Raw genomic sequence first — 25,783 nt, 5'->3', positions numbered from 1 at the left:
ATTGCAAGGAGCAATATTGGATTGGCACGGGGGCACGGGGTTGTGGGACCTTGGGTAAACCACCCCCCCACCCCCCCCCCCCCCCTCCCACCCCCCGGTGGACCCACACATCTCTTCCTCCTCCTTCTCCTTCTTCTCCTCGTCAGCCCGTGATGGTTATTCGATTTGCATTTTCCGGATCCGGAATGCTGGAATTCGGTAACGAGCATGCTATTCGGTGTGCTACCTTTCATTCCCCCCCCCCCCCCCCCCCCCCCGAACAGAACGACCGACCAGAACCGGACGCAGGTTCCTGTTTTCTTTTTCTTTCTTTTTTTTTTTTTCACTGTTGCAGTGCCCCCAATAATGCTCACCGGGCAGTACCTGGCCGATAGCCGTACTTTCTTAGCTTGCTTTCGAATCTTATCGCGAACGGCGAATGGCCAACAGGAGCCAAAGCGCGAGCGCTGATCCGACAGTGCTGATAAGTAACATTCCCATCCCCGCCGCTCGGCGTTTCCTTTTTTTCCAACCTCAACCAGCCAGTCATGAATGCCCCCCCCCTGTACTGTCCTCCTTGGTCACCATCCCTTGCCCTTGCCGTGGTTCGTGCAACCGGAACAGTCTCGTTAGATGATGGCCGATGGTAATAACCAAAGGCCGAATGATCGATTACCAAAACAGCACAGCAACGGGGCCGGGGGGGGCAAGCATGATGGGCGAAACTCTCGCTCTCTGTCCCCTCGCCTCCCACTCCATTAACCGCGGTGCGACATACCGTCGCCAGATTGGTGCGCCACGCATTCCCTGGGGGGGGGGGGGGGGGGGGGGGGGGGTGGGCACCATTTGCAAATGGTGCAAATAAAGTTTGTGCAAGCCAGCACATCGAGCAGTAGTTTCTAATAAATATTTCGATTAAAATATAAATTTCCTGTTTAAAAGGGGGGCGGGGAGGGGGGGGGGGGGCCGGGGGGACCGTATCCTGCTCCTGCTCGGCCGCATCCGGGGGCACCGTGGCCTGACTAGCACCAGCCGTTCGTGGTGGCCGTGGCCATGAGTTTTTTTCCATTTCCTTCACCAATTTGTCCCATTTGCGCGTGTGTGCTAGGCGCTAGAAGTCTCTTCGTACCATTTTATGTACCGCTCATCAACAGGTACAACGAGGGACAAATCGTTCTCGCATCAACCATCAACCCTCCCCCCGGGCAGGCGCAAGGCGAACACAGCATGCCAGCCAGGGCTTTATTTGGTTTATTCGTATTAGTACTTTTCCCTTTTTCATTCTTTGCTATCTCTTTTGATGAGCAGATGATGATGATGATGATGATGATGATGATGATGATGATGGGGCTAGCGGTCCACGTCCAAAGCTGCCGGCACATCATGTTTAGGAGCGAAGCTCATTAGCAGGCGCACCAGCAGAAAACGCGGCGGCCATGGAGCTACATTTGGCGAACGGACTATGTTTGTGAGCATAAAACCGGGACCATCAAGTGTCGAGCAGCGCGAGAGAGCGAGCGCGTTCCGGGCCAATCGAAACGAGAACAAACGGGGGGGGGGGGGGGGGGGGAGCACAAAGTCGCAGTAATGCTGGAAATATGATTACCAAAGCTCTAGCATTAATTGATGCTACGGGGCAGAGTCAATTGTAGCTCATCCCCCCCCCCCCCCCCCCCCCTCACCCACAAGCATTTCTGCGTTTCTTTTATTCTTTTAATGCAGAGCTTTAATGACACATCATCCAGCAGCACCACCGGCGAAGGACAAATGTTGTGCGATTGAATTAGTGACAGTGTCGTTAGCAGACTTACGGGGCATCCCCTCCCCCACCACTAATCGCTAATGGAATGGAAGAAATCGTATCGATCGCTTTGGATTTGGTTAAAAACGACTACCACGCTGTGATCGGTGATGAAACCTCATTGTGTAATGTATGTATCGGCTCAAATCAATTAGCCAGTCGTGTAGTCCGTGCAATGGAGCCCTTCTCATACACTGCACGAAATTAAAATAGCACCACCATGTTTTTCGGCATTATTTTTCCAAAAATCTTAGAAACAATGCCAGTCTCTATGTTAATTTTATCCGTGTGCTCACTGTCAATGTTTTGGACTGCTATATGGGATATTTTTTAAAAGTATGAACATTAAAACACAATTTTTAGTAAAAAAAAAACCGTGCGAAATAAAAATAGCACCACCTCAGGTTAATTTTACTTTTTTCACTCATTTTAAAGAACTATGTTTTGGTTTTCAGGACTATGAAAGTGGACCCTAAGTACGTGCAATTAGCAGTGAAATCATTTTTTTTCCTTTTGATTTAGTTCTTATGATTCTATCGGACCATCTTGCTTTCTAGGAAAAGGTAAAAATCATAACCTACCACAATCAGCGAGCTTATCTAACAGTAAAATGGTTTAAATACTTTATCAAGCACACACAGCTGATGGAAAAATGCTGAAAAATGGCGATAATCTTGATCCCATCAAGAGTCGTGAGGAGAAAAGTGCGGTTTTTTCAAAGGATAAATGGACAATGCTACAGATTTTAGTGAATAAGAAAAGATCAACATCATAAATCGGCGCAAAATTAGATCTGACAGTTACTACACGTGCACGTACAACAAATGCTGACAGGTAGTGAGCACTTGGAGTTACTCAAAAGACTAGGAGGACACAAACTAACTAAGCTACATAAAGTGTATAATTTGAGCTTCGCGAAAAATCACATTTCCCGTCCGAAGAATGAAATAACTCGATCATTTTAGATTAAAAAAGGTCAACCTTGATGGTTTAGATGACTTACAATACTACTGGCTCGATTTGCGCAATGACTAGATTTAGAAATGGGCAGGAACTTGGGCGCTCACATATTGAAAATATAGGAAAACTTTCTTCGCCTCAAGTAGGCATCCGTTGGCTTAAGGAACAATAAAAATGCAGTTTGAGGATTATGTACACATGTTAGAGATACTTTTGAATCATCATTGATGGGTCAGGACTTTGTTTTTCAACAAGATTAATGCTGCAACTCTCCATTCACAACGCACAAAACGTGGTTTGCTGATAAAAATACAGAAGTTATCGAATGGTCAACCCGTTTTCCGGTTCGGAATCACATAGAAAACCTTTGGTATATTCTTACACGTCGTGTTTATGAATACAGAAAGCAATTTGATTGTGTAAACATGCTGAAATTTCGAGTCCTGAAGTGCTGGAAGCAGATAAGACAAGTAACGCTCGGAAAACTGCTTTTTTTTTGTCTCGAAACGCTGATTTTATTGCTGAAATCACATTTAATTGCAATCAGCTGTTTAATAGAAATCATTTAGTTAATTAACAAATGCCAAAAGCATGATGAATTTTGAGAAATACAGATGGTTTTTGTTGAAAACCCTAAGTGGTGCTATTTTTATTTCGCACCCTTTTTTTGGTTTTCTTGGATTTTCCAAAAAACGGCTAAACCAAGCAAAACAAACTCATGCTAGTTTAATCCGTAACAGTTTTTAGCACATGTAGCAGAAAGCATTTGATTGAAACTTAGTTATTCGTCTTTTTATACGAAAAAAACTGGGTGGTGCTATTTTAATTTCGCTGGGTGTACACTTCCATTGGCACATGGAACCTTGGCTAGGAATAGGTTTTATTTTATTGTTGTTAGAAAAAACCGAAAATCGAATTGCCACGCTGCGCTGCGCTCCTCCACGGCCAAGAAATGATAACAGTATCCTGAGGACCAGAGATCGTAACGTGCCCGGGCATTAAGGTTTGGTGGTGTGCAAGTTTTACACGCGGCACTGCCACCCCTGCGATGTGACCGCTTGGCACTGACGTAACAAGCGACACCACCGCCCGTTTTTCTCAGCATCACGTCTCAGCATCTCCGACCATTTTCAAAACAACAACAAAAAAAAAAAAACATCCACAAATCACCTGCTCCAGAGTGCCACCGTCACACCGCCTCCGCCCGGCGAGTGATGGAGCACGCATCATGACGGACGGACGGGCGGACGGACACGGGGCATGATGAAATCATATTTGAGGCAAACCAAACGACGCCGACCCGGACCCGGACCCGGACCCGGAAGAGCGAGGGCCAGGGCGCGGCGGATGAATGAGTGACTTTTGTTTTGAAGACATCAATCGGGATGTAGCGAGCCCCGTCATTTATCTTTCCGCCAAACCGCTCCCCCGCCGCCTTCATCACAGTCTGCGAGACGTTTAAACTGCAAAACTGTGCCGCCACCCGCCACCCGCCGCCGCCGCGAGTGTCATTAGCGTGCGTTGGACATATGGACGGGGCGCGGGTTGTTTTCATTTGCTTCGCCTCCCCCAGAATGCCCGCAACGGAACGGAACCGACGCGCAACCCGCGCTCGGGCGTCAGTGGGGGAGGGAGGCTGTCCCTATTAATTATGTTGTAAATTCCTGCAGATCCTGCTTTCCGTCGCAGCCCATTCCTCGCGCGGCGATGGTATTTTCTCGTGGCCAGGGAAATGAGTGAATCGAATGAATCGAAAACTTGCCCCCCCCCCCCCTCCCCCGGGCGACCACGCGCGCGCGCGTACCTGTTTGCTTCGATGTTGGAAGCATGGCATACTCACCCAACTGAAAAAAATGGGACATAAATGGACGACTCGCCAAATTAATATCAAGCTTCCTTGAGGACCGTAGCTTCAGAGTCCTGATTGGTAATACAGTTTCGAGCAAACTCACTCTCGAAAACGGCGTACCACAAGGGGCAGTGCTATCCCCAACACTCTTCATCATAAGCATGGAAACGCTGGTCCAACAAATCCCCCCCTACATCAAACCACTTATATATGCCGATGATATCATCCTCATCTCGTCACAAGAAACAGCAAAACAAACCCGGCTCAACCTACAGAGAACAATCACCATCCTGGAGAAATGGTCCAAACGCTCAGGACACCAAATAACCCCCTCCAAAAGCACCCTACTACACATATGCAACCACAAACATAGACAACCCAAGAAAATCACATACAACAAAACCATCATAAACAGCAAAATCTCACATAAAATTCTAGGGGTAATAATAGACAAAAAACTTAATTTTAAAGCTCACTGCAAAACACTTAAAAGAAACACCAAAACCCACCTCAACATATTCCGAATGCTTGGATGTGGGCGACATAGAGCCTCAAGACAGCAATTAATCACGCTGCTCAAAAACTGGCTGCTACCCAAAATCCTGTACGGGATCGAACTATACAGCATCGGGGGGATTGAAACAATGAACATCCTAGAACCTGTTTACAACAAAGCAATCAGATACATCACTGGGGCTTTTTGCACCAGTCCAACAACATCACTCATATGTGAAAGTGGCCTTGACCCCTTTCTACATATAATAATCAACACTCTTGTCAGACAAGCAACCTCAATAGCAGAAAAAGGAACCTTCCCCACCCCTCTAATTCAAAGAATTAACCAATACCTAACAAGCGAGGGGATACCCCACCTACCTGAAGTCGCCAGATTACTAAAATATCACACAACAAATAACCACACCACACTCAAAATAGACTGGAGCAACAAGGAGAATCACAGAAAAGGGACTAACAACCAAGTAGCTAGCCAATTACACAAACAACTTATAAACAGCACCTACACAAGACACACACAAATTTACACCGACGGGTCAGTTGACTCGACTGAAGCAGGTTGTGGGATCTACTCACAAAACAATGAAAGTAGCATAAAACTTACAAAAAACAGCTCTATCTTCACAGCAGAAGCAACGGCAATCCTGATAGCAGCCGAGGAATGTGGATATGAGCCTACAGTCATTTTCACGGACTCCGCAAGCGTACTACAAGCAATAGAAAACACAGACAACAACCATCCAATCATTCAAAACATCAAACATACAATAGGCAACAAACAGAACATAACACTAGGCTGGGTACCAGGGCACTCAAATATAACAGGAAACGAGCGAGCTGACGAGCTAGCCAGAATAGGTCGAAACTCCTCCCCAAACCCCCCGACACCCATCCCAAGACAGGATATTAACAAAAACATCAAAGCACAACTAAGGCAAGCATGGCAGAAAAAGTGGACATCCTACACAGACAGCAAACTTAGATACATAAAAACCTCAATAGAACCATGGATTGACTACAAAAACCCCATACACCAACGCAAACTTAGCAGGTTAAGAATAGGTCACACCAAGTACACCCACGAACACCTTATAGAAAAACGAAATCAGCCGACATGTGACACATGTGGTTGCACCACAACGGTGGAGCACATAATCGCAGATTGCAAAAAGTACGACACTATAAGGAAAAAAATACAAAATTCCACAAAACCTCCCCGAAGCCCTCGCAAACAACAATATTAGCGAGGAACGACTCCTTGAATACCTAAAAACAACTAAACTATACAACATACTGTAATCACGAAAACCACAGAGACGAATGGTAGGCCGAAGGCTCAAAGTCTCTATAATCTTAATAAAAAAAAAAAAAAAAAAAAAAAAAGTACCTGTTTGCTCGCCTCGAGACATTCACTCTCGACGCACACCTCCAGCCGCAGGTAGCCGGGAATGTGGGGCCAGCAGACGGCCAGCACGACGATGATCAGCAGCAGCAGCAGACTGAACGCGATCAGCAGCAGGAACGGGCGCTCGGACTTTTGCGAAACGTCAAACACCTGCAGCAGCCGCTCGTACAGACCTGAAAGCGCGCGAGAAGGAGAGAAAACAGAGCGGCGTTAGTGAGATTACCAGGGCAGGACACGACACACAGCCCCCCTCCGTCCCGTGGGTACACTTACTGCGGGCGATGCTTTTGCGGCGGTTCTTGATCGGTTTGTAGGAGGACGAACCACCACCACCACCACCACCACCACCGTTTGTGCTACCGTGAGCGGTGTCGATCACCGAAACCGAGGCCAACGCGTGATCATTCCGTGCCAGGTTACCATTCTCGACGTCCTCGGCCGGTGTACCACCACCGCCGTTCAGGGGTTGATGGAGGCCCGGGCCCCGGTGGAAGTTACCACCGCCCGGTTCGTCCAGTCCGTCCGGTGAGGACGGACCACCGGCGGGCTGCTTTTCCTGATGCTGCTGCTGGTGCTGGTGCTGCTGCTGCAGCAACAGCCGCACCTTTTCCTCCTTCTCCTCCTCCTCCCGGGACGACCTTCCGCCTTCAGTGGGGACGGTGGTGGTGGTGGTGGTGGTGGTGGTGGTGGTGGTGCTGGACGTCGGACCACCACCACCTCCCGCCGGCGGCTCGGTCAGGCTCGGCTGATCCACCGGTATCATGCTGAAGCGACCGGCCCCCCGGCTCCCGCCGGCCCCGGTACCACCGCTTTCCCCGCCACCATCAGTCATTGTACCGCGAGCGGCCGATTCCGCCATTTTGTAACGGGTTTTTTTGAATTTGAGAATTTTGCAAACCGCGCACAGACACACGTCCCACGCCCGAAACACGCACACAAACCGGCCACCGACCGGGTCGGGCTGGTGTGCTGGGCTGTGTTCAAACCGTCGTCGCACCGTTCACGACCGTACACTCCGGCACACGTTCCGCGCACGTTCACCCGGTACCGTTGCTCCGGTTGCTCCGGTTGCTGCTCCGGTTGCTGCTGCTGCTGTTGTCGGTGGTCCTCCTCCTCATCCAGGGTCTTGAATTCCTTCGAAGTAAACAAAAAGAAAAGCGCCATTAGTACCGACGGTTGTGTTGCTGTTGGTTTTGTTGGTCCGATGATTGATCATGTTATTCCTGGCCCGGGCCCGGGAACCCGGAAAAACCGATTGTGGGAGCAGCAGCATCAGCAGCAGCAGCAGACGACCGGTTCTTTCCGGTTCTCGCCGGGTATTTCTTCGCCGTTTCGATTTCTACAGATCGCGCCACCATCGCTTCTACGCACTAAAAAGCGTGGCGGCGCGCGGTGTTGTTATTCTTCTGCGTTTTTGTGGTCATCTCCTTATGGTCCGCACCTGTCGGGTCGCGGCTGCGGCTTGTCGCGCGACGGAAGAAACAAAAAAACGGTCGCTGCGCAAGCCGACGCCGCCGCCGCCGCCGCCGCCGCCGCCGTACACCGAACGCGGAAACATAATCTGCAACAACAAAAACGGCGGTGTGTGTACGCACGGTGGAGCGAGATGCGAGGAGCAGAGGGTTTGGGGTTGTGTTTAAGCAAATATTGGTTCACTGGCAGCGGTTCCAATTGCATTCGATTGCGGGCGCGTGTTGTTTAGCGTGCGAACACGCCGACGCTCTTTCGATTGGCCGATATTGGACCGTTCGGTTCATTGCAGTGCGAACACGTCAGCGAAACACAGCACACCAGCACCATGCACCTGGTGGTGCATCGAGAAATGACCGGCTAGGGAGCTGATGATGAGGTCATTTACTTTCCCTCTCTCTCTCTCTCTCTCTCTCTCTCTCTCTGTCTCCCGGAATGTGGATTGCAGAGTGTAATTAAAAGCAAAAGGGTTCACTTTAGGGTAGCCTTTTTGATGAAGAAACTATAGCAACGTTGCGCTTTACCACGATTGGCATTGAAAACTGAAAGAGCCTACAGGGTGTACCATAAAAAAATGAGAAAATCTTTTATTGAAGTTTAAAGCCATTTTTTTTATATTTTCTACTGTTTCAAAGTATTTCATTCGCTCTATATTTCTTTGTTTATCAAAAACAAACAAAATGAGTGGGTTTGTCGGCCTGTTTTCTCAATTCATTTCACCAAGCGGCTACGAATTCGAGAACACCTTCGGTAAAATAGGTGTCCAACTTAGAAGACCAGGCTTTGATGATAAACGATTTCAGCGAACCAACCGTGTATGGTGTTATGGTTCACAGGTCTTAGGTCGAACAAACGCCCATATTGAATAGCCCAACCGATTTAATTCAGGACCGCTTGGAGGGCATAAATCATTCGACCAAAAATTCATGTTTTCCTTCCACCATGTTTCAGACCGTTAAGACGTATCGCAGGGGCCTCCATCTTGCTGAAACTCAACATTTTCTGGTGTTTTGAAGTTTGCTTTAATCCATGCTAAAACGTGTTCCTTCAAAAAAGTGATAAAAACATCAATATTCATTTTAGTATTGGATTTTATGAAAACTGGTGCCATTTTCAAACTATGTTTTATCCTGTCTAAAGATGTTTTATCCTTTCAACTATTAAATTACGCTTCACCCTAGCTCTAGAGATTGCGTTTAGGTCATATTTGGCCAACCGATGCAGGCAGGATCTTGAGATATTCGTCTCTTATGCAAGCTTTCATATGGATTGCACTGGATTTCGCTAACTTTTGCTCTGACGGATCCTACCACTTTTTCAGTGCGCTCAGATCGTTGCCGATCACTAACGTGTTTCCTAGACCTTGGCCCTTCATGAATAGAAAGTTTAATCCTGTAAACAATGCCAAGATTACATCTGAGGACCGCTGTTATATCTATGAGATTTCTCTTGGGCGCGAAGCAAACTCGACACTGTCGCCTTTGAATACATTTTTCCGGACAGACATCTTTTGCACGGGTACTTATTATACATCATTTGATAGATAAGACTCTTACGAACACAACGATACCCCATAATGCCATATTGGTGTTGAAAAAATACTCAAAACAGAGCAATGAAAGCATTCTCATTTTTTTATGGTACACCCTGTATTAGGTGTATGCATCGAACTTTTTCCGTTTTGCTAATACATGGTGCCATTTTGTTTGGGAAAGGATCACTGGCCCATATGTTAAAATCGTTTTAAAGTTGAATTAACTGCCTTTAAAACGCAACATGTTACTGCTCATAATATTTTCTACAACTTAGCTTTTCTCCAGTTGAAAGTGTCAAGTTTGGCGCCGAAAAAGTCCCTTTTGCGGGGAGATTTAAAAACCTTTTTTATTTCCAGCAAACGGCTGCTCAAAAATGATCGTGTGTTGGTTTAAGCTTCTGTTGAACATGTTACGTAACAAAAGAAAAAGTGAAAACTACTTTAAAAATCATAGAAGTAGAGATTTTGTCGTTAAAGACACCAATCCAATCGTTCGGGTCCATCAAAACAATGAGAAGAATCAGTTTGTCACGTGTATCGTGCACTAAGAGAACCCTTCCGAACACTGGTGAAACTGTTGATGGAGAACATTAGCAACAATAATTAATCCATTTAAGCGAGCTCTGACTTTAAAAAAAAAAAAACAACACGGTCACAATGGGATAACTGACGTGATAAACGTTTACGCATGGCCGCAGCATGACAAAACCGGTTGAAAACTTTTCCAAAACCGTCGGAGACAACCAGGTAATCTCTCGCGCTGTGTACACCAGACATTGTTCTTTCAGAATACTACTTGTTTGGTTGTTTAAAATAATAGTTTGGAAGCACAGCACCTTATTCTATGTGAAAGTATCGAATAAAATCGGGTGCTCTTGCCTTAAATGCTTCAAAAGACGAGCAGTTCTTTCGTCATGGAATTCGAAAATGGCCCCAAATTATGGTAAAAAGTAGTGGCTAGCGGTGGGCAATATTTTTAATAAACAGATAGTAAGAGATTTTTTGAGAAAAGACCGATCCAATTTGGTATTAAACAAAGCAGCAAATGTCAATTCATACACCTAATAAAATATAATAATGACACCGAATGCTTAGCTACAATAATTGCACATCATTCAGCTCCGACCCTTTTTTTAAAAATTAGTAATAACCGATCTTTTCTCTTTTTAGTAATATCCAGCGAAACATACGGCTCGTCCGTCATTATAAAAAAGAAAAGTAATACATGATCTGTCGCAAAGTAGACGTAACTTTTTACATAGGAAAATTTGTGGCGATCCTGTTTTAATGTGGGTATTTTTGTTTGAAAGCTGCATCTTTGAGGCACTTTCAGTCCAAATTTCGTGGCATTTGGTCCACTAGAAGCAAAGTTATGGCGCATAAAGTGACGGTATGTTTTTGATTACAGGTGATTACGGGGAATAATTTTTCGATTAAATGCAGTTTTTGTTAAAAAAAAAAAATGCGCCCACTCCCTTTTTCACGATATGCTTTGCCGAATGCGACAAATGCTATGCATTAAACGCCTCATAACACCAAGATAATATACGGCAAAACATTGTTTGGCCCGGTTGTTTGGATCATTTTGATAAAATCCGACGCTTCTTTCGATGCTGCCCAGGCGTAATCACGATCCTGGCTTGGTATCTTCACGACTGGTTTTAAAATCAATTCATCAATTAGGTAAACGTTTTAGCGAGTTTAAGAGATAAATTTAATATTCCTTTTTTTGTTGAATTATTATTTTAGTACCGACGACCCATACCATACTGTCCATTTTAATTCAATAACTTTGCTTCCAGTGGACCAAATGTCGCGAAATTTGGACTGAACGTGCCTCAAAGATGCAGCTTTCAAACAAAAATACCCACATTAAGATTAAGGGCCTCCAGAAATTTTCCTATGCAAAAAAAGGCCTGTTTAGTTTGCGACAGACCATGCATACAGCTTTTCCAACGGTGATAGTATTTCGAATAGTAAAACAGAAGGTTGGATTTTATGATTTATCGTGATAAACACTGTGTGTCGTGAACTTATGATTCGACTAATTTAATCGTATCTCGACTGACTCCCACACCATCACGGTACAATTGAGCGAAGTCTCGTCTTCTCTCTCTCTCTCTCTCTCTCTCTCTCTAGATTAACGTATACGCGCCGATTGGGCCTCGGGCTCGCCGCAACTTTCGAGCTTAAGCTTTCTTTACCACGCTGGGAATGTTGTGCGAGTATTTTTCTGGCATTACCCTCGCCAACCATTGCCCAGAATGACTTCCCAGATACCTCCACCCAAATAGTTCATTCATTGATGCAAGCAAGAACCGCCGTGCGCCCACTTAAAGAGACGATACGACCGCGCCTTCGCTCCCACCCCCCAGAGCCCCCTGGTTGTCGCTGTTGCACCGCTGCATCCGAGCTGGAGCGAGCGCACTGTGCTTCCCCGCTTCCCAGGATCCAGATGGACCAGGACCGACAGCAGACGCCCGCTGGCCTCACTTACGGCACACCTACTACTTCGTTATCGTCCTGACTGACGTGGCCCCCCGGCCGCGGCACCAGCCCCGAACTGCCCAACACGATGAAGAGGCAGGAGCGTTGGTGGGCAAGATAAACGTTTTTCTTTCTTTTTTTTTCTCTCTCTCTCTCTCTTTCAAGTGGCCCCTCCACGCGGGCGCCCTCGTTCTTAGGGGAACCCCTTTTCTTTTCGCGCTCGCACCAGACGCACCCAAAACCGCCGCCCCGACCGATCGATCGCACGAGTGTTCGATGCGCTTCGAGGGCTGAAGCTGGGCTTCCGGGAACGCTCGACGCGCGCTCGTTTCAAGTTCGCTTCGCCGGCGTCCCGAAAAAAGAAAACGATGCTTTAAACACGCGCCATCACTTGAAACAGCCCCGTGTACCCCGACGTCAATGTCATCCGTCCGTCGTACGAAGGAAGATCAGCGCAGCGCCGCGCCGCGCCGCGCAGCACAGCACGGGGGCATTCAATCATTTAAGGCTATTAGAGGCACTCTCTCTCTCTCTCTCTCTCTCGCTCTCTCTCTCGAGCACGGTACGGGAATCTCAGCAGCTTGTGTGCGCTGGTGTGCCGGAATGGGATAGTTTTTCCATGGCCTCGAACACAGCAGAGGAAGAATCTGTGTGTTTGCGCGCGCGCCCGCCCGCCCGCCCGCCCGCTTGGAACGTTACACGACGGCACTTGCGGTCAATTGCCCGGGCAAAGATGCCCGCTGGAGCTGGATGATTTGTGTTGGTTGCGTGCTACGGCCGTGTCCAAAGCGCTCTATTATGGTTGGCTCTATTTTAAGGGGGCCATCGGGCCACTCAACACACCCGTTGGTTTGCTGCCTGCTGCTGCTGCCTGCTGCTGCAAAAGCCGTGCAAAAGCCGTGGCGCGTATGTACGCGCGTTATGCGCGCTCACCCACCCACCACCCGGTCACTTGAAATAGCAAATCGATGGACCCGCGGGGAGGCGAGCGAGCGAGAACAGAAATGGAAACGCAAAACAATAATCCTGATCTTCGAAACGTTCCCTCTCTTGCTGCTGCTGCTGCTGCTGCTGCTTCTTCTTCTTTTTTGTAATGCAAACAATAACACACACCTCCACCCGGCCTGGGCCTGACAAGCTGCAGCTGCAGCTCAGCGACAAACAAAAAAAAACCAAAAAAAAAAAAGAATCCGTGGTGGTCCCACCAGAAGGATGAACAGTATTCCCCAATTTGCGCGCCCTTGACCTCGTGGTGGTGGACAGGACAGCGCTGCTGCCAACCATCGAGTGCATCGGTGGCTTACACCTGAGCAGCCCGGCACCACTAATCGAACGCCATCGATTATGCAGCGTGTGTCCTCTGGCCTTGTTTGCTCGGTTGGCTAGCTGGCTGGCTGGCTGGCTGGCTGGCTGGCTGGGTCCATTGCAGGCGATTGCATCCGCATGCATCGAGGCGCACGAGATGGGTCTCCTCGGATCGGGGCCCATTTTTGGGAGAGATCGATCCACGGCGAGTCGGTCGATTGACCGACCTCATTTTGCGGGACGCGCGATGCCGCGTCGTCTACCAGAGTTCAGGAGAAGGAGGAGGAGGAGGACGTTGTGAGAAACAGTGAAGGGACAAAACTGTCGGTACTAACTTCAAACTTGTTTGTTTGTTTAAGGGGGAGGCTTCAGAAATTTCAGGCCATAAAAAGGGGGCTCATTTTGGACGATTTTTTGTGACGTAACCATTCAACTGTATTCTTTCAAGTGAAGGGCACATTAAACTACAACTTTTCAAGAATAATTGGTGCTACTTTGGGGAAGATTGATTCAAAACTTCATCCATGGCATCACATTTCCGAAGATGCGTCTGCGAAAAGCTACTTTTTACGGTGCCCATCGTAGCTGCGTGACGGGTCATCAGAAAAATACAAATGAATACTCGTTTGAAAGAATATAAGTTTACCTTGGTAGTGCCCCGTCGAGGCTTTTTGTCGAATTTCCTATTTATCCATTTTTGGCAAATTTTTGAAGTTCAAAAACGTGATACTTTTTACGATTTTTCCAGAAAAACGAGTTTTAAAGATTTGTTTAAAAAAAAAAAGTATCAACAATTTGCATAAAATCCCGACGGTACTACCTGGCAAAGAGTGTACAGATTAGGTGTTAAAAATTGCAAACCAATCAGTCCAAGCGCCTTTACGGTACGATGGCAACAGACACAAAGTAGCGAGCTCTGCATGGAGCCGTTTGTATGAAACGCGACTTTTCAAAAATCTCTAACTTGGTCCGTTTTGCTTCGATTGATCCAAAACTTTTACACAACGTTCTTGAACGGATCAGCATGCAGGGAAAAATGTTAAAAGCATGTGTCACAAAAAAACAAAATTCCGAATCGAGAGAAGAGCGCGAAAAGCCAGTTCTAATGACACCGACCGGGATCTGATTGGTTTGCCCATCACTGTAGCAGCAGCAGCAGCAGCAGCAGCAGCAGCAGCAGCAGCAGCAGCTTGATTGCCATTATCCCGCAAGGCGGACACTGGCGGAACACACAGAGACACGCTGCTTGGCTACTGGCTGACTGTCTGGCGCTACGTGCCACGTGACATGACGATTTTTGGACAGCTTTGACAGCCCTGACAGCGGTGCGCCCCCCGGTAGTGTCGCACGAGGTGCATCGGTCGCGGTTGGGGAGGGGGGAGGCCGATATCTAGAACGCTTGCATTGATCACCACACTTCCGTGTGTATCCGGGTATCACAAAACTGGGGGAGCGCGCAGCAGCAGCAGCAGCAGCAGCAGCTGGAACGGATTTGCCAACTCGCGACTTTTACGAGGCGCTGGACGGGACTCTGGGAGGGGTGGGGGGGAGGATCAGCATCTGCCCTGCGCTCCGTTACTCCGGGGGCGGCGCCGAAAAGCCAGCGAACCGGATGATGACCCAGAGCGATGATGTCCGCAAAAGGCCGCTCCTCGAGTGATGTACATAAATCACTGGCCCCCACCCCCCCGGGCGCATCAACCATTCAATGAGCATTTTCCGCCGGAGACGCCTCACCCCGCACGCACGCGTTGATTTGATTGTTGGAAAAAACGTAACCGGAACTGCGAACCGCCTCGCCTCGGCCTCGCAAAATGCCAAGAAAAAACTCGCGGGTCCCCCCCCCCCCCCCGCGCCCGATCGCCGGACATCGGAAAGTCATGGTGCCCCGCCGGTTTCCGCCGGCCCCCCCCCCCGCCACCCTTACTCCTAAAAGCAATTACTCATACGGGGGGCCCGGCGAAACGCCTAAATAGCTTTCGCGTGCCTCGCGAAGCCTCTCCATGACTTGTAGGACCTACTTGCTACTGCTCATCATCGGCTGTGGTTGCACAAAATGAACGAATGATGATGCTGATGCTGGTGCGGAGTGGCTCCCGGAGTGAGGGCAGAGTTAGAGAGCTATGCGAGCTTACCGAGAGCATAAACAGAGCAACAACGAAAAAAAGAACAAAAAAAACTGCCAAATCATAAACCACAAGCATTGATGATGTATGCTAATCCTTCTGCTGCAAGCACGCCCTCTTCGGGCGAGGACGGGCGTTCTGGAACGTTATCGGACGGGGTCCGTCCCCGAGACAGTGCTAAACCCCGCTAAACCAAACAAGATGCTCAATCACAATCAATCTATCGCTGGATCGGCATCGGCCCCGCTGGCATCGCACCCCGACTGCACACCACTAATGAATGACTAATGTGTCACTTCGGTATGGTGTAAAGTCAGCAGCAGCAGCAGCAGCAGCAGCAATGCCAGGGCATCAGATTAAACTAGAACCGACAATGTTGGCATCAGTTGTTTGGTTAGCTGTGGCGAGTAACAACAGGACGAACCGCAGACAGGTCACCGGTTGCACATCCAGCGTTGTGCGCCGATCGATCAGCACACGATCAGCCGAACGGTGGCTGGCTGTGGCATATTTGTTGGTCCCCGCACGGGAAGCAGGTCACAGTCACAGCAGGCGCGCGGTGCGGGGGGGGGGGGAAAGGGTTACGTAGAGAAAAAAGAAGAGCGCACGCGAGAGAGTGAGAGAGAGAGAGAAAGGGAAGATTGCTGATACGACCGTACCCGGAACCGTGTCGGATGATGCCGCGTGCCAAAAATGCCATCGATTCGTTTTAGGGGATCGCTCGCCCCCTCGTTCTCGCATCATCCTATCCAACGATAGAAGAGGATCGATCTAAATAGCATTAAGGTCGGTCGGTTAGTGAGCGGAACACAGGGAAGCCGGGCAGCAGGCTCGCTGCCACACCAACACGCACGCAACACAGAGAGCCGAGAGCCGAGTGGCGGCCGGCCAGCCCGGAAACCAAGCTTCACTTATGTGCCGTGAAAATGGTGCGACATTAACTGCATGTCGGTATTCATGGGTTAATGTTTGGCCATTTGCAAGGGTTACAAAGGAAGGGGGGCAACAAGCAGTCTAGCACTCTATTGCCATGTTCTCATTAGAACTTGCGTTAAAAACTTTGCACTTGGTTTACACAAACGATTAACCGATCAATTTCGTCCTTTTTTTCGTCACAGAAAATGAAGGGGAGACCGGTTTCCCGAACGTTTGCTGTTGTTGTTTGGTTTGGGTTGGCCAGGAGTGTAAGAAGCGCACTAGATCACTTTCACTTGACTCTCTCCCGGTTCGAACCGCCGAAGAAGGATCATCATTGACGATTTTTTCCTTAATGTAACCATTTAATTTTATTCTTTCATGTGAATGGCATAGTAAACTGTAACTTTTCAAGAGTAGTTCGTTCTATTTTGGAGAAGATTTAATAAAAACTTCATTCATGGCATCAGATTTAGGCAGTCGCAGTCTTCGAAAAGATACTTTTTCCGGTGCCCATCGTAGCTGCGTGATGGGTGAGCAGAAAAACACAAATCGTCACATCGTTTTGAAAGATTATAAGTTTATCTAGGTAGCCTCGTTGAGTTTTTATTTATATTCCAATTTTTCGCTATTTGGCAGATTTTTCAAGTTGATAAAGTGCTGATGCTTTTTGTCATTTTTTCCTAGAAACACGGTTTTTGGCGATTTGTTTAAAAAGAAAGTATGCACGATTTTCACAAAATCTCGACGGGGTTACCTGGCAAAGAGTGTACTGATTAGGTGTTAAAAATCTGAAACCAATCGGCCGAATAGTTTTTACGGTACGATGGTAACAGACACAAAGTAGCGAGCTCTGCATGGAGCCTTTCAAAAATCTATAACATTGTCAGTTTTGCTTCGATTGACCCAAAACTTTTACACAATCTTCTTGATGGGATTTCCAGGGAAAAATGTGTCACAATATGTGTCACATCAAAATATGTATACCGAAGCCCCCCCCCCCCCCCCCCCCTTAAAGAAATGTTTAAAGTAAGGTACGATTTGAATATCACCGCAAAAAAACGAGACCGTTCGATAAGGAAGTGGTTCTTCTCCCGGAAAATGCTCGCCCTCACCCTATTGCAACCTTGCAGCCTCCTCCCTAAAGTCCTGATCGATCATCCTGTTGTTTTCACGTGTTTGGCGCTCTCAAGCAAATTTTCGAAGGCAAGCGATGCTGAGCTTGAAACCTCAGTTGCGGCGCTACATCCTTCTACGTGGGAGGAATTAAAAGGCTTCGCCTATCCGCCTGGGGAGAATATGTTTCGGAAACAGGAGACTATGTAGGAAAATTTAAAAAAATCAGACGTGTGCGTTTAAATCCGCGGTTTTGCTAATACATGGCGCCATTTTATTTGGGGAAGGTCCTCATTTGTTATGTCGTTTTAAAGTTGAATTAACTACCTTTAAAATAATAAATAACTTCTCATAATATTGACTACAACATTGTTTTTTTTTCGGTAGAAAATGTCAAGTTTGGTGCCTGAAAAGTCCATTTTGCGGGTAGATTTAAAAACCTTTTTTCATTTCAAGCAAACGGCTGCTGAAAATGATCGTGTGTTAGTTTAAGCTAATGTTGAACATATTACGATACCAAAAAAAAAATGTGAAAGCTGGCTTGAAAGGTTTAGAAGCGGGGATTTTGCCGTTCAAGACACAGACGGTTCGGGTACACCGAAACAATGCGAAAATCCAGTTTTCACGCGTGTCGCGCACTAAGAACTTCCGGAAACTCATGAAGCAAACTCTGACCTAAATAAATACGTTGAAAATGGGAAAAAAAACGTAATGAACTTTGTTTAAAAAATTGTTTGGAGGCACAGCACCTCATTCTTTATGAAAGTATTGAAAAAAGGGTAGTTGCCTTAACTGATTCAAAAGAAGAGCAGCTCTTTCGAGATGGAATTCAAAAATTGCCTAAAAAAATATGGTAAAAAGTAGTGGCTAGCGATGTTCAATATGTTTAATGGGCAGATTGGTAAGATTTATTGAGAAATAACCGATTCAATTTGGTAAAAAAAAAAAACCGCAAATTTCAACGCACACGCCTAGTACGTTTTTTGCGCTTAAACGTACAACAATTGTGCCAACAAATATTATCGTTTTTAGTTGATTCATCCGCGTACCGTATGTATCGCTACACACCACACTCTGGTGGGAGGCCGTGAATCGTGGAGTATGCTTGAATTGTCTGGTCTGATTCCCTTAGAAATCGAGGATCAACGGCCCTTAAAAACACAGCGGCTCTCACAGCAATAGCTTCGAACCATTTCCTATAAAGAAAACATACGCCAAAACATAACATGCCACGATCACGAGACGATGCCTTCGCCGATTGGCATAAATAGTCGAGACTTCTAGAGCATCCGGTGCCCGGCTGCGTAGGGCGTGACAGCGCGTATACCAGGTGGCTGGTTGCAAACAGACTATGTTGGTCTTTCGGCTTCTTCTTCTTCTTCTTCTGCGAGACACCTTCAGGCGGAACACTTTCACTTTCGTACTTCTGAACTGACTATTTTAACGACTAATTATCACCCCCTGAAGACCTTTTGCGAACTCTGTTCGGTGCTTTTCATGTTACATCCCCTGTTCTAGGACTTTTATGTTCACCTGGGCTTCTTTACCATTGAAAACATGTAAATCGTTCGAATTTAGTCCTTAGGCAGGCGAATAAGATCCCACAGTTCGTTGATGTTAATGAAATGAACTATGAAACATGCAACAATGACACCTCTTCCCCCCAGGGGCAAGCTCTCCTATCAGGTGGTTGGTTTTGAAGGTGGTTTTGTGTATGTGGCTCGTGCCTGGAGGTGCCAAATCATGCATTACTAACCAGCGGCTACCTACTAGCACTAGTCCTTGGGTCTAGTAGCACGATTGCCATTCGTACGGCCCCGCGAAAGGCCCACTAAAATATGCAGGAAAGCGGATCGCATCCGTTTCCTCTCCCATACCGCTGCTGCTGCTGCTGCTGCTCGGTAACTCCGACTTGGCCTATGCTTTGGCGCCGCGCTGCACGATATTACCTTTCATAACCTCACAAACAAACAAACAAACAAACACCGGGGCACCGAACAAAGAAACAATGAACAAAGAAAAAACAAAAACAAGCGTCCTCTGTGCACGCCTGTGACGGTCATTAGCATTGCGGTAATTGGACCGCGTTCGCGAGGACGACAGTTAGCAGCCCGAAATGGTCCCAAAAGGATTGCTGCATCCGGGGGGGCCAGCTCGCGCGCTAAAAGGTGGACGGCCGACCTGAAGCCCGAACGTGGTCGAACGGGGCTCCTGATCCTAATTGATTTATGACTTCCGCGGGGGTGGCGTTGAGTTGGGTTCCGGAACCAACGGAAGTTGCCCACGCTCTGCACTGTGAACTTGAATCCGCGAGCACCTGGAGAAGCAACAGGACACATGAATTTGAAATTCGCAATCGCTGCTGCTGCTGGTGGTGGTGGTGATAGTACAGCAAATTGTTCTTGTCCACGGAGTAGCAGCAACTGCGTTCCAAAGAAAACTCCCACGAAATGTCATGCGCGACCCGTTTCCACGGCCACCGGAATCGGTGGCAAGACCCTTTACCATGTCGTTGCGCTCCAGTACCGTGCAATCCATCGCATGGCATTCAATCTATCAGCGCATGGTCGACGTCTCGTCTTTCCAAAAGGGGGGGGGGGGGGGGGGCGCGCACGCCTGATCAGCGCGCGTCGGGAATGCGCACAGACGCGCGGAGAAGTGTTGGTCGGTCGGGGCAGGTGCACGCCATACATATTCATGAAGCAACGAGGCGCAAGACGTTGGGCGGGTGGCTCGCAATAGAACGCAATTTGTTGCTGCGCTGTTCCGCTGTTCGATGCACGGCCATTCTCGAGCCGTTCAGAATTCCGTCTCACTGTGCTGGAATGTTTTGGAAGCTGATCACAGGATCTTCACCCGTCCTGATGCTGCAACCCTGCTGGGACACGGCAAGGGGAACGAGACACGCACACACACACACACTGGCACCCTGGCCCATGGCCATGTCAGTCAGTCGGCGTCCCGGCTCGGTCAATAAAATTGAAGTTAATTGGAGCTGATCTGGCCCATCCGAGGTAACGAGCGCCCGCCCCACTGTCACTTCTCTGCAGCGGCTGCCTGTGCCGGACTGGGCCCTTCCCAGTCACAATTTATTTAGGCCGGCCAGCGCCGCCAGCCTAACCAAGCAGTGGACCGGACCGGACCGGACCGGACCGGGGACCGGTTTTTGGGGGCTTGGTTCTGTGGCCGCACCGGCACCGCGCGCGTGTGTGCGTGGGTCTCTCTTTACCTGCGATGCACATGCACCGCGCCACCACGAACTATGCGCCCCGAAAACCAGCATCAGGCGATTTTGAGCGACGCCACCGTCGCCGGCGGAGACAAAATGGCGAACTGATCGATGCGGGTGCCGTCGTGTGCACGGTGTGGCGTCCCACGATTTCTCCCGCTCAGTTCACAAAAGTAAACAAAAGAAAAATATATACATTAACAAACAAAAAAAAAACGGGACGAAACAAATTCCGAAAGCGAGCTCCAAGAAGGAAGCTGGAACAGGAGCCAGCCAGCCAGCCAGCCAGCCAGCCAGCCAGGCGGCAGCTTTCACTAGACCGACCAGTACCTTTCTGGAGCTGGTTTGGAATCGTAGCAACACGTTCCACAACGACGCACCATCGGTACCATCCAACCATTCCTGATTAATGACATGCCTGGTGGCAAAGGACTTCCTACAATTGGGGGGGGGGGGTGTCCTAGGCGCTGGGACCTTCGGTTTTGAGTATCTTCTCCTTCTTCTGTCTGGTCTGGCCTGGCATGGCCTGGCCTGGCCTGGCACAGACGTCGCTCGCCACGCGAGACAAGAACAGAAATGTCAAGGAATCCCGTCGGACACGTGACCCCTGGCGGTGGCCGGTGTGTGTGTGTGTGTGTGTGTGTGTGTGGGTGTTGATTGCTTCCGAAGTGCGAACCTCAGCCTCTGCTCTGAGGTGGAAATGACGGTGGCGGGTACGGTGTCTCGAATGTCGGACGTTGGATCAAATATCCGGAGGAGCGTCAGAGCGATTGCCATCTTGGTGCTGCCGGTGCTGCTATTGGTTCTGCTTCTAATTGGAAGCCTGCCACCCGTACACTCATTGGAATCGCTTGTGTAATAAGGAGAGAGAGAGAGAGAGAGAGAGAGCAGGGAGGAGGCAGACAGAAAGAGAGAAAGAGAGAGAGAGAGAACGAGACAAAGTGCAATCTCGTTCCTCCCAAGAAAGTGCCCATATCAAATCGAATCGACTTTTCTATGCCCTTTCTGGGGCCCATGGCCGTTCCTTCCGGTGAGCGAAGGTGCAAGCGAGCCTTCTCATTCTTCACCTCTGCTCTGTGCATTCAACAACGTTCTTCTTCTTCTTCTTCTTCTTCCTCCTCTTGCAAACACATACTCGCTGTGTCTGTCTCGCTGAACAACACTCCGGAAACAGCGATTATTAACCGGATAATTATTAATTAAGCGATCAGCAAACGTCGACGGGTGTGCGCTTACCTTGTTTGCGGGCGGCGTCGATCACGGTGCGTTCCCGCGGGCCACCACCACCAGGATGATCACCCTTGGAGGATCTGGTTGATTGCGCTCGGTATCTCAAGTCGTACGTGCTGATCGATGAGTGCGTGTTAGCATCGAGTTGCTGCACTCCTGGCGTACTACGCGGCCAGACACGTTGAGCGATAGGGTTGATTGGAGGCTACAGCTAGCTCGCTAGCTCGCTTGTCACTAGTCACTAGGGATTCGACACTTTTACTTATTTCCGCACACACCCACCCACCCTAAGGACACGTGGCTCACAATTCACTCAACAGCACTCGCGACGCTCGGCAAAACATCAGCTATCCTTGAGGGTGGCACCCCTCCCCCATTGTGCACCCTCTCGCCCAACACAGCCCCAATATTCTCTCCCTGTCGGAGAATGGGCCGGCAACCGAAGACCAGGTGCAACAGCTAAGAGGGGCTTTGCTAGAAGTGGCTGAATGAAAATGTGGCGAATTTTCCAATCGATTTTCTCTACGCAAAAAAAGGAAATTCAAATCGCGATGGGAAACGGACCATGCATGATCGGAATCGATCGGGGATCGAAATGGTCCAAGGACCACCGAATGAAGAGCAAAACAAAAAAAAATGCCCCCGCGGAAACTCCCTAGCTGCCGGTGTACGCGAGAGGCAAGGGCTCGTGTTTCCCGTTATTCGCTTCTATTTTTTTAATTTTAACGGCCCCGTATCCTTCCCTGCTGATCGGTGATCCGACACCGATCGCACCAACACAGGCACACATACATACACGCCGGTTGTACGGTGGAAAAACGGGCGTCCCGTGATCCCGGGACAAACCCTCAAATATACCGAGACACACAAATACACACACACAATAACGCACGCGGACAGGCGGTACACAATTGCAAATGCTTGGAGATCTACATTTAGCGAGAATTTGAAAAACAAAAAAAAAACGGCCCCGGCGCTGCCACTTCCTGTCTATCTCTCCTATTGCATTTCATGAACACACACGCACACATGCACGCCACGGCACGGAGCACTTTTGAATTTCAAACTTTCAACTTTGATTCAGCCTACTTATCGATCACGGCTTTATCTATCTACCCACTTAACGGGCGGCAAAGAAAATCGCCAGCTACTGGACGAACCGCGTGATAAGACACATTAAAACACACACACACACACACAACACTGGCCTTAAGCCCAAGACCCAGGAAGGCTGGCAGGCTGGCGTTTGGCGAAGCAGCCGCCAGCTTGCGGATGCACACCGTTTCCGAGAACAAACCGACGGCGACGAAGCTCGCGAGATCGCTCGCGTTACCTGAAACTACCGCGAACGCGTGCAAGGACTACGCTGCTCCGCAAGTGGCGAACGTTGAATGATGCCGCTGGTGATGCGGCCAACTGATGCTGCTGCTGGTGCTGCTGCTGCTGCTGCTGCTGGTGCTTGCGCTGCAACGACGACAACGACGCGCGCGAGCGAGAGCGCACGGCTGCTTGCCTAGTGCTACTGTTCGCTCCCGGTTGTACCGCGGTACGCACACTCTCACCGTACGCACTTGGTACTTGGCGTGCGCTCTCTTCTTTCGTCGTGGGCCGCACGATTGCGAGAGTACAGGTACGCGCGAAGCTTAGACTGTGGCCGGGGGCGATAAATGTGCCGAATTCAAACCGACGCGACGTCGAACCTTTGCAAACGGACAAATGGGCGGACCTCGCGCCATGGGTATTGCCGATAAGTGTGGCCGGATCTGTGCTGGCCTTGGGAAGCACATCTCGCCAGAAAGCTCTCTTCCCGTTGCCCGCATTCCATTCCTGCGAGACACGCACGCACACACCTGTGTACACTTGCATACGTTGCAGATAAGGGGCTCGGCAGTGCGGTCGCATCCCAGAGAGCGGGCGTTCCGCAACAGGGGAAACGGGGACGTAACGGATCGCCGCCAACCATGGCGGCGTGGCTGCGTGGTACCATGGCAAAAAAAAAAAAACATCAATCTAGTACCGGTTCAATAGTTGATTGTTTCAATTTATTACACACAAGTTTAACCATCACATTTTCGCTCGGTACACAGCAGCAGCAGCAGCAGCAGCAGCAGCTAGAGGGACAGTGGGCAACAGCGGCGATTGATTTGAATAACCCTACCTACCCCTACCTACCCCCTTTACACTAGCTTGATCTGTCTGGTTTTGCCACCTCGCCATCTACTTGCTTTGAAATAGCTCTAGTACTAGTAGAAGGCGAGCTTTCCCCAACAAAAAAAAAACCGCAACCATCGACGTCTGATATGTGCATATGTTGAAGAATGGTTAATATTATCCTGGAACGGTAACGCGGCCTTCCCTGTGGCTGCTTTGCTTCGCGTTGTCGCTTTGTCGCTTGCCGCGGTTGCCGACGCAGCTAGCCCGGCGCCCGGATGGACGAATATAATTACGTAACTAATTTTGTACACTAACAACAGTAGACCGCCCACTGTGCCGCCCCGGATTCATTTCCAGATAACGGTCACGTTCGAATCCATATCAATTTCCTGCTCGATCCGGCTGGGCGTGAGGCCCGTTTTGCAGCAGATCTCGTCGAAGCTGTTCAGCCCGGTGTAGAGCTTGTGCTTCGGCGTTGGCAGCGACCCGGTGAAGATGGGGTACTTGTTGATGCAGCGGATCAGGCTGTGCTGTAGCCCGAACGAGACCAGCTTCCGTTCGTCGATGTTGTTGTCGCGCGGGCACAGCCGCTGGCAGAGCGAGCGGAGCGTGACGCCGTGCGTCATCTGCGAGTACAGCTGCAGTATGTTGAAAAGGCTTGGCAACCGGGCGGGCTCCTTGTCCGTTTGCAGCTGCACGTACCACCGGCACTCCTCGGCGAAGTTGCGATCGCGCGTCAGCTTCTGCAGCGCCCGGGTGCACATGTACACGTTGCTATACTTGAGCAGCGGCAACAGCTGCACCACACCGTAGTACACCAGGTTCTGGATGCACGCCTTCACCAGCTGGTTCTCCACATCCGCTTCGGCCGCAATGCGTGCCACGTGGTTCATGCCGTTGATGAACGGGAGCACCTGCTGCGTCGTCAAATCCCACGCGTCCAGATCGGTGTCCTCGAAGCCACGGCAGAGCAGCGGCACCTGGTGGTCCTGTACGGGCGGTGGATCCGGCTTCAAGCGCCCGATCTTCAGGTAGATCGTCGTGCTGCCCTCCACGATGGTGGCCACGTGCCGCTCGTTCAGATCTCGCAGGATGCATTCCAACAGGTTGTGGATGTTATCGCGCTTGTCCGGCCGCGACAGGAACGATGACTCTTCCTCCATCATCAGCAGATACTCGGACAGCTTTTTGACCACCGCTTCGTACTGCACGGTGCGGGACACCGAGTCGCACACGAAGCACAGATTGAAGTAGAACGCGTTCCGCTGATAGCGAACGTGATTGATCAGCACCGGGTAGCCGATCACCTTGTGGCCCAGTGTGTTGCTGTTAAGAAGAAGAAGAAGAAGAAGCAGGCAGGCCGTCAGGATGGCACCAAAAAAAAACCACAGGGCTGTAGCTTACACTGTCAGGATGCATCGCTGCAGCTGCGGCTTCGGGATGATGAAGGTACGAATGGAATCGAAGACATCTTTCGAGATGAAGTTGTCCGGTACCTGGCAACAGATCTTCGACCCGGCTACAGCATGAAACTCGCTCAACAGTATACACCGGATCGGGCCATCTTTTATGCCCTTCTTGATGGCGGTGGGCTGTTGATAAAGAAATGGAAAAAAAAGGAGAGAGAGAGAGTGAGATGCGATCGGTGATCGGTTTGCTGGGCGGAGGGCCCACCAGAAACCAGTGTCGCCAGAGGATGTTGATGAA

The 25,783-nt window shown here is 49.3% G+C and overlaps 2 protein-coding genes across 7 annotated transcripts in view; both read right to left on the bottom strand.

The window, feature by feature from the left end:
• Positions 1–23,663, bottom strand: part of LOC126569856 (protein gone early) — a 56,154-nt gene extending 32,491 nt beyond the window's left edge. The window contains exons 1-4 of one of the 6 annotated variants that reach the window (XM_050227271.1): positions 23,203–23,663; positions 21,929–22,406; positions 6,784–7,644; positions 6,493–6,683 (exon numbers count right to left, since the gene is read on the bottom strand). In XM_050227271.1, coding sequence (XP_050083228.1) covers positions 6,493–6,683; positions 6,784–7,369 — 777 coding nt within the window. In that variant the 5' untranslated portion in view covers positions 7,370–7,644; positions 21,929–22,406; positions 23,203–23,663. Of the gene's footprint in view, positions 1–6,492; positions 6,684–6,783; positions 7,645–21,928 lie in introns of all 6 variants that reach the window. The other 5 variants (XM_050227287.1, XM_050227262.1, XM_050227278.1 and 2 more) reach the window with 5 other exon arrangements.
• A 279-nt stretch (positions 23,664–23,942) lies between these two features.
• Positions 23,943–25,783, bottom strand: part of LOC126577946 (GATOR complex protein NPRL2) — a 2,001-nt gene continuing 160 nt past the window's right edge. The window contains exons 2-3 of the mRNA XM_050240071.1: positions 25,481–25,668; positions 23,943–25,402 (exon numbers count right to left, since the gene is read on the bottom strand). Of these exons, the coding sequence (XP_050096028.1) occupies positions 24,424–25,402; positions 25,481–25,668 (1,167 nt within the window). The 3' untranslated portion in view covers positions 23,943–24,423. The remainder of the gene's footprint in view (positions 25,403–25,480; positions 25,669–25,783) is intronic.

This window comes from Anopheles aquasalis, chromosome X, assembly GCF_943734665.1.
Source record: "Anopheles aquasalis chromosome X, idAnoAquaMG_Q_19, whole genome shotgun sequence".
NCBI lineage: Eukaryota > Metazoa > Arthropoda > Insecta > Diptera > Culicidae > Anopheles > Anopheles aquasalis.
This window is presented reverse-complemented; position numbering and strand designations above follow the sequence as displayed.